General features: G+C 35.7%; 1 protein-coding gene across 1 annotated transcript; it reads right to left on the reverse strand.

Moving 5' to 3' along the window:
• Positions 1–1,465: 1,465 nt before the first annotated feature.
• LOC137645752 (uncharacterized) lies at positions 1,466–7,569 on the reverse strand. Its single transcript, XM_068378652.1, has 2 exons — positions 2,215–7,569; positions 1,466–1,667 (listed from the first exon to the last, which is right to left on the reverse strand). Exon 1 carries the CDS (start codon positions 7,552–7,554, stop codon positions 3,004–3,006), a length of 4,551 nt encoding a protein of 1,516 aa, XP_068234753.1. The 5' UTR covers positions 7,555–7,569; the 3' UTR covers positions 1,466–1,667; positions 2,215–3,003.
• Between the last annotated feature and the right edge of the window lie 2,265 nt (positions 7,570–9,834).

A 9,834-nucleotide genomic window follows, 5' to 3' on the forward strand; every position in this document is an offset into this window, starting at 1 on the left:
CTACATGTGCTGGAACCCAACAAAATTGAACTGTTATACCTCTCCGTCCAATAATGAAAAGCCATTCTAAAATCTTTAAAACTAGAGGGTTGTTAGAATTAAAAACTTCCATAGCTTGAAGGACACTCCTTGCATCACTAAAAATTGTAAAATTACCCTCCTTCTCCAACGCTATTTTCTCAATAGCGGTTAATATGCCATACAGTTCGGCAGTAAATATGGAAGCAGTCAGAGGAAGTGCACCTCTACAATTAAAATCATTACTATGTACTACAAATCCAATGCCAGCATCAGATTTGGAGCCATCAGTATAGATAAAAGTTGATCCTCTATGTTCTTTAACATGTTCATTAAAAAGAGACCTGGCTTCTAGGTCTGACATATTCTTCTTATCTCCAATAAAATATTTACAAAAAGATATCTCCGGTAACTTCCATGGAGGCATTGATGATACCTTGAATGGAAGTACCTTATTTCTAATTATATCCAGACTATCTAATAATCGTTTCACCCGAAAGCCATAAGGTTGAGGAGATTTTGGGTGCAACTCAAAGTATGATGCGTGTCTTACAAGGCTTGCAGTCTGAAATGCTAGAGAGTTAGGGAGTCTTTGCAATCTAAACCGATACCGAAGAATGGAAGACATTCGGTAAAGCGAGGTTTTAAAAGCTCCAGTAGACAATCTAATACCTGCATGATGTATCGAGTCTAATATTTTTAACCGGCTTGGGGTGGCTGAAGAATATACCTCACAACCATAACTAATTTTGGAAAAAATCAAGGCCTTGTATAATTTTAAAATAGTATTGCGGTCTGCCCCCCACGATGTATGGGACAATACTTTCAAGATATTTAGAGCTTCAACACAATTAGCTTTTAATGCTTTTAAGTGAGAAACCCATGTCACCCTACAATCAAATATCAAACCTAAAAATTTAGCTTCCCTAGCACATGGTATCCGTTGACCTTTAATGTATATATCCGGGTCTGGATGTACTCCCCGGATACGACAAAAATGGACAACGGTAGTTTTACTTGTCGAGAACTTAAATCCATTCATGTCAGCCCACTGGATAATTTTATCAAGAGAGAGTTGGATTTTTCTCTCAACCATTGCCATTCTGGTGCCAGCAAATGATATTGAGAGATCATCCACAAATAATGTTGAGAAAACATCCTGGGGAATGGCTGACGATATCCCATTAATTGCTAGTGCAAAAAGGGTTACACTCAGCACACTACCCTGAGGAACTCCTTCTTCCTGGCACTTACTCTCAGATAGAGTTTCCCCAACTCTCACTTGAAAAACTCTACGTGAAAGAAATGCCCGAATAAATAGTGGCAGCTCTCCTCTCAATCCCAATTCATGAATGGTTTTAAGTATACCATATATGGAAAAACTTTTTTACTTGAAATCATGCAATGATATACAAATTAATGGCGGCAGGGTAAATTAAAGAAATCGTTTAATTTATATTTAATTACAACAGTCAAAATGAAATAGAAAATTTATAACTGAGTAAAATAAAATTTAATCCCTTTGCTTGAGAGAATCCTTGTCCTTTGTGCACTGTAACCCTTCCAAACCGTGCTATATTCTTGGAGAGATGACCTTACGCCAGACACCACTCCAGCACAACATGGTCACCACTGAATTTTTCCATAACCTGACAATACAATGAAATATCTATAATAGAGGTCATGGCCATCTATGGTTTAGACTAAGGCGTAAGCCTTAAATGTTTTTACTTAAATGTAAATATATAAAATGTAATAAGTTAGATAGCAAAGATCGTAATATTCTTAGTATTTAGCTAAGTTTTAGGCTAGCCTGATACAAATTTAAAGTTATTTACTAGGATAAGTGCCTAGCTTAAAATTTAGTATAAGTTTTTTCCAGTGCTTAGTCTACTTAGCTAACATATAAGCAAGCTCAATAGCCCAGTCTTAAAGTTTTTAGAAGTTTTTTAACGTTAATATATGAAAGAACTGAGTTACTCGTTAGCTTAACCTCTGATACTTAAACCTCGATGAGTTTTACAAAAGTTCACAAGAAAATAACACTTATAACAATTATCAAGTTCCTTCTAAATATCACGAACTATCAGGTAATATTTTATAGGACGTGCAAGTTAGGTTAATGAACCGACAAAGTTCATATATAAGCAATTTGAAAATCGACTGAAACACGCGTAAATGTAACTCGATTCTTACCTCCAAACTGCTAAAAACCCGTCTCCTTTCTCTCCCCAAATCCTTCGGTAGTTTTGCTGAATTTCGCCTTCATCGTCAATAGTAGCTGTCCTCGGCAAACTTCTTAATAGTAAATCTTCATATTAATTATACCATTAAACTCTGTCATCCATGAAGACTATAAGCAGATCGGCTGATACACAAAAAACATGTAGGAGTGTTCAACAACAGGTCCTGTCGTTCTGGTCTTCGAGTCACAACTGCTATTCTGCGTTTTGGCAGTTATATCGTCACCTCTTCTTCGAGACATTATATGGTCGCCTCTGCTAAACTTTGTTATTTCGTTTATAGCTTTGGGTTTGAAAAGGTTAATCAAGAAAACATTTATCATGAATCAGCCAAATTAACTTTATGAACATGAACTTTAGCCACAATAAAGTAATAATAGTAAATCTAAATAGCTAATTACAACTTGGTGATTACGATTCATGAGAAGTAGAAGGAACTCAAAACATAAACTCCTAAATCCCATGCTTAACAAGAAACAAAATATTTTAAAAGGTATCCGGGAGTTTATGTAAATAAAAGAGAAATAACATACTGTCAAGTAAACAATAAATGTGAAATATATCTTTGATATATTTTGTATACTCCCAGCAACAATTTGATTAAAGTTTACTAAGTTTAATCAAAGAAACCATTTGTTCAACTTTTACTCACTCCCAGCAACAATTTCATTACACACTCTTTATAGCCCATGTGTATCTTACCCCCAAAGAATATGGTAATATACATAACCATGTAAGCCTATTATACTAGGCCCTCTTGAACCAAGAGTTCTGTGTTTCTCATAGATTCAAGTGCAGCGGCCCGTTTACTTCTCTCTCTGACTTTTAATTGATCAATAGGTAATTCAGTTTCAATTTCAACAACAGTATGAAATCCTTCTTTAGGAAGAAGCAAAATGAGTGAATCTGTTGTCCTGTACACAACTTCACGAGACTTACCCTTAAGCACACGAGCTGCTTTTACTTCCCCTAGGTGATTTACTTCTGTCTTCTTTACTATACCAAGTGGATAAGTACTTGGTTTGCTTGCGTCCTCTTTTAACAGAACAATATCTCCAACAGCCAAGGTTTTATGATTGACAGGTCTGTAACGATCCCTTTTATCTACTGCTTGATTAATGAGAGTTGCAAGAAACTCTGAATGATATGCCTCAACTAGTCTGTTTCTAGCTTGTCTAAGCTTATAGTAATTATCCTTAACATCATCAATAGCACTACTACCAGGCACCCAATTGGTGTCATCTGAAGAAGAATTCTGCAACTCGGGAATAATGTTCACTGATACCAGATCATAGCCTTTAAGTAAACACTCAGGAGTTATTGGTTTTTCTACATTATCAATACAAGCATCTCTCAGACTATCCTTAAAAGCAATTGGTCTTTTGTTAATAAGATGGACAGTTTGACAAATAAGGAAGTAAAAATCTTGATAATCAAGCACAGTGTTCTTAATAGAACTAAAAATTAGCTTTTTCACCATTTTTACACAGCTTTCAACTAGCGAACCCAAAGAACTATTACCTTTGGCATAATGCTCGAACTTCAGGGGCTTAATGTCATTTTCTTCAAAGAAGGCATGCGTTTCAAAATCGTTGAGAAAGGTTCCAATGATTCTACTACCAGCAGTGAGCTGGGATCCCAAATCAGATATGCAAAATTCCGGGATGCCAAACTCATATATGTGTAGTTGGAAGGCCTTGAGAAAGTCTCGAGTATCAGCAGATAAACATATCTTCAAGTTGATGGCACGACTCCACAAACATGTCACGCATAATAACCAAATTTTCTTCCTTTCACCATTCCATATTACTGTATAAGGACCAATGTAATCTATGAAAATATACCTGTATGGAATAGGTGGTGGATTGCTCCGAAAATCCCTATAGGCACTCTGATTTGCTTTGATTGGTCTCTCATTAAGCCTTCTACAAGTTATACATTCTCTAAGTACCTTCTTTACTGTGGAATAAAAGTGGATTATCCAAAATTGCTTACGTAACTGAGCCAAGATCGAATACACACCAGCGTGTCCTAGACTAACATGCATATCACGAATAAGCAATTTAGTTAGCAAACTATGCTTAGGTAACAGCACAGGAAAGAAAATCTGTTCGTTTCTTCCGAATTTACTCCGGATTCTTAGCAAAGTGTCTTTGCTCTGGAAAATATTCATTTGAGTTACCAAATTGGGAATGTTTCTTTTTAATGTATGACTTTTCTTGAAGAATTCACAAACTTCTGGGAAGTTATTTTCCTGTTCTTTACCTATTATCTGCCTACATGCTAAAGCATAAAGATTTTTCTCCTTGACACAATTTCCCCAATGAATGTCGATTCCTTTATTTGTTAGTTTTTCTCTGATGTTCTTGATGAATTTCAATACCATCCTATGAACAGTTGCTAGCTTATGGAAACTGGAAAACTTAGTCAGGGGTATCAAGTGTTCAATGCTCTTTATGTCTTTCTTGTTATTTTCTTTACTTTCAGAATCTGTTGAGACAGTGATTAAGGAAGTATCTTCCCTTTCAAGGCCGGGTACTTCATCTTTCTTTTCAAGGGGGTTTGGCACCTTAAAACTAAACTGAACCTCATCTTTCTGAGGTTTCTTAAGAAACTCGGGTCCACCATGATACGCAGTCTTCTGAAGTCTCCTGTATGAGACACATCTACTAATATAATCTGCAGGATTATCATATGCATTCACAAATGAAAATGTTATTGGGAAAACTTGGCACAAGTCACCTATAGCTTTCAACCTATTTTGAATAAAAACTCCTTTCTTCTGCAATTTATCATTCTTATATGTATGAGAGTAAAGCCAATTAAGAGCAACCATACTGTCTGAATATATCGCCATGCTCACAATTTTGATTGGAGTAACGACTGATTGACCAGCAAGTTCTTGAAATAAACTGATTACAGTCTCTGTGGCTAGTCCCAAAGCTTGAAATTCAATTACAGGAATGGTTTTCTTCTCTAACTGTTTGTTAACGACCCTGCTCTTGGCGGTCAAAAAACTTGTATTACCATTGAAGACATTTACAATATACACCACAGTTCCATAAATATCCTTACTTGCATCTGAAAATGCTACTAGTTTATAGGTACCATCTCTCCTACCCAGGAATCTAGGAATTACTACTTTAGGAGTAGAATTCACCTGTTTTCCAATAAGTGTCCATTCCCTTTTTAATGTTTCTGAGAGAGGGCTATCCCATGTGATAGTCTTGTCTTCTTGAAGCTTTTTAAGAAACAACCTGGCCCTGTTCAAGATTGGTCCATAGATATTAAATATATCATAGATACTATTCAATTTTGACAAAATTGACCTCTTTGTGCTAGCTTGCGTATCAAGGAAAATCTTACCAGGGCCTAGTGAGTCTGCTTCCCTATCCCAAACCATGCCGAGCAACTTTACCTCTTTGGGTGTTTCACTATCATAATCTCGGTCAATCATTTCTTGCAGTTCTGCATCGTTTGTTACGAATTGTTGCAATTCAAATTTGTATGGTCCAAAGATATTAGGGAGACAGTAGTATGCTTCATATAAAGCCTTGGCAGAGTTACACGAATATGACCCATTGTCCATATAAATGGTATTATACAGCGATTTCTTTAAGTTAACCATTTCCTCGTTGTCACTCTCAACATCCAATATCAAGATTTTGAACAAAGCTAGCATGAGATGACAAGGGCTAGGCCTTAGGCCAAAACTTAAACGCTTGTTCCTATAGCCTACAACAGTAAAGTCACCCTTGAGAATATTTCGATACCATAAGAACAACAATCTATTCTGATCCTCTTCCTTGAGTCCTATCATCAAAAATGCCTTTTTCAAGTCAAAACAAATCATATGGGTGTCAAATCTCTGCATAATCAGAGAAGTTGCAATTTTGTGATTCAGACAAGGGCCTGGAAGCATACACTGGTTATGACTATAAGTGCTCTTCGCAGATTTGTTTTTCTCACTTAAGTTAGACAGAAACACGACTCGACACTTGGTCGTGTCTCTGGCCATTTTGAACACAGGCATATGAGGCAAGAAACTAGCTTCTGGATGTTCATTTATAAAAGAATTAATATCTTCAATTTTCTCTATGATTCCCAGATTTTGTTGCTCTTTAAATACATCATTAACCATCTTTAAATGCTCAGGTTTATTCTTCATACGTGTTAAGTTAGACTTCAGTATCATCCGGGATAAATTGAAGTTCTTCCCTAACAAATGGGATATCTTGTTGTTCCACATCAGTGGCATTACTAGTCTACCTTCTTCATCTCGTTCTGTACTATCAAGAACATACTTTACTAGCTTTTTATTGGTTTCTGTGTCATCTTCAGATAGCTGGGATTTTTCATAGTCCAGATATTCGATGCATTGCTTTTCAAGCATTTCTTCCGTAGCTTTAATCAATTCAGACTGCTTTAGCTTACCCTTTTTGTTAAAAATAGCATAGGTTGAATTAGTGTTGGCTTCTTGAACTTTGATACTCGCCTGTGATCTGTTGGAAATCAAGTCAACATCGTCCTCTCGAAGTTCAGACTGAGAGACTGCCAAAAAGCTATGTCTATCGAGGAATTGTAATTGTCTATTAGTCTGGGCAGCTTCCCCTTCCATACAAAGTGTGTCTCCTTGAGTGCTAACCGCAGTATGTGAACTATTTCCATTATTAATGTTAGGTAAATAATCCAAGTTTTTCATCATTCTGTTAATATTACCTGTGAGCATGACACCAACTGGAGTGTCAAGATACACAGAGGGATTGCTTAATCCAAATTTGTGTGTAGTTAGCGACAGCAAAAAGTCAGCATCATTTCCCAAAATAAGACCAATGTTACCAATAGTGTCCACACAACCACTAAGAAACTTATCTGCTAAAATGTAATGTCTATCTTGAAATTCTTTAACAATGACATTTAAGCCCTCCAGTTTCAACTCTATATCAATACTGGGTACAACAACTGCTTCGATGGAATACCATTCCCTACCTAACTTGAGAGGTACATTAACAATATCAGTTACAAGGTCCCTAGTAGAATTAAAACCATGAATAGTCATATGGACGTTTTTTGCTAGGACAGGGAACTTCATATGGTTTACATGCTTATTACAAATAAAATTTCTCTGGCTACCACAATCTCGTAAAACTCGAACCACATTATTTTCTTCAGCCACAGAACATGTAAAAGTTGGTAAAATTGCAGCACCACCAGTAACATTTTGATGAATTTCAGCTAATGTGAGGCTATTTAAAGTATGCTTCGGTTCTGGCTTTTTCCCACTAGTATGCATAGAGGTTTCAGTGGATTCAGTATTACTAGAATCAGAAGCTTTTTTAGTACTGGAACTATTAAGCCTCTCCTTAGCAACACACAGGTATGTAAAATGCCATCCACTGCAATTTCTACACCTTTGGGTAAACTTGAATTTACACTGACGAGTCACATGATTATGATAGCCACACCTAACACAAGCATTCAGCTCTTTAAGTTTCTCTACTTTCATTTTGGGATTCGCAAAAACTGGGCAATTTACTAGCAAATGTGCGGTATCTTGCTTACCATCCTTTGTACATAGGATACATGACTTATAATTAGGGCTAACACTAACTTTGGTTGCGAGAGTTGTGCTTGATTCTATATTCTTAGTCCTAGTTTTCTCCTTTTGCTCAACATTTCTTTCATTCGTTCTGTTATACCTCTCAACAGCCTCAAATATGTTACTTTCAATTTCACTTAATGAGGGTTTGCTTTCATTTGTTATCTGAATTAGTAAAGATTGAAAGCGATCATTAAGACCATGCCATATGAAGTACTGGAGAACATCGTCAACTTTGACGTCAAGCTTTTTGAATGCATTCATAATAGTTTTCATCGAGGCTACAAAGGCATATGGATCACCTGATAAAGTTAACTTCAAGTCTACAAGTTTCTTAATTGCATCATATTTTTGTGTTAATGGAGTTGCAAATGCTTGCAATAATAATTTCTTTGCCTCGTCATATGACTGGTTATCAATATCAAGAGAATCCACAAGTGCCTTTGGAGACTTTGACAACTGATTTCGTAGATACATAAACTTTAAGTGATTTGACCAATTTTGTTTGTCAGTCAATTTTTCAAATTCATAAAAGAACTTTACTAAACACTGACCCTTGGTGTTGTCATATTCAGGTAAAGGAACTTGAGGCATCCTTAACTCATTCTTAAGGTTAACTACCGGGGTAGGTGTGGTTACAGTTTCTAAACTAGAAGCCTGTTGCCTTTGTAAACTTAACAAAGCCGACATTATCTTTTTCTGGTAGTCTTCATCTGTGAAAATCTTTTGTTCAATGGAGCTTTCGTCTTCCTTATCTATGACATAGTTCAATATTTCCTGGTCTAACCCTAACAGTTCTTTTTCTAACTGTTCAAGTCTGTGAATATACAAAAGTCTATCTTGTTCAGACAATCCTTCGAGATTCGATTGAACTGTATTATATATCTTTGTTACTCTTTGCCGAGCGTAAGAACGCCGTTTCTTCAATATATCCTCAGACATGTTAATAATTCTACAAAGTTAATCTAATACCAAACCTAGATAAACACAAAACAAAGTTTCTAGCAATTACGAATATTTATCCGTGTTACAAAAGACATATATTCACTTCAATAAAAATATTCAATTACCGAGCACAAATTTGATGCTTTCTCTACATATACCAATAAGCCTATATCAAATATGAAAAATAAAGAAGCCGAGGACAGCCCCACCCACAATAAAAGGCTTACAACACAAAGGACAGGGAGGTTAAGGATTGCACGAATCCTGTCACGGTCGCCATATGGAAAAACTTTTTTACTTGAAATCATGCAATGATATACAAATTAATGGCGACAGGGTAAATTAAAGAAATCGTTTAATTTATATTTAATTACAACAGTCAAAATGAAATAGAAAATTTATAACTGAGTAAAATAAAATTTAATCCCTTTGCTTGAGAGAATCCTTGTCCTTTGTGCACTGTAACCCTTCCAAACCGTGCTATATTCTTGGAGAGATGACCTTACGCCAGACACCACTCCAGCACAACATGGTCACCACTGAATTTTTCCATAACCTGACAATACAATGAAATATCTATAATAGAGGTCATGGCCATCTATGGTTTAGACTAAGGCGTAAGCCTTAAATGTTTTTACTTAAATGTAAATATATAAAATGTAATAAGTTAGATAGCAAAGATCGTAATATTCTTAGTATTTAGCTAAGTTTTAGGCTAGCCTGATACAAATTTAAAGTTATTTACTAGGATAAGTGCCTAGCTTAAAATTTAGTATAAGTTTTTTCCAGTGCTTAGTCTACTTAGCTAACATATAAGCAAGCTCAATAGCCCAGTCTTAAAGTTTTAGAAGTTTTTTAACGTTAATATATGAAAGAACTGAGTTACTCGTTAGCTTAACCTCTGATACTTAAACCTCGATGAGTTTTACAAAAGTTCACAAGAAAATAACACTTATAACAATTATCAAGTTCCTTCTAAATATCACGAACTATCAGGTAATATTTTATAGGACGTGCAAGTTAGGTTAA

The sequence above is a fragment of the Palaemon carinicauda genome, chromosome 8 (genome assembly GCF_036898095.1).
Source record: "Palaemon carinicauda isolate YSFRI2023 chromosome 8, ASM3689809v2, whole genome shotgun sequence".
Lineage (NCBI taxonomy): Eukaryota > Metazoa > Arthropoda > Malacostraca > Decapoda > Palaemonidae > Palaemon > Palaemon carinicauda.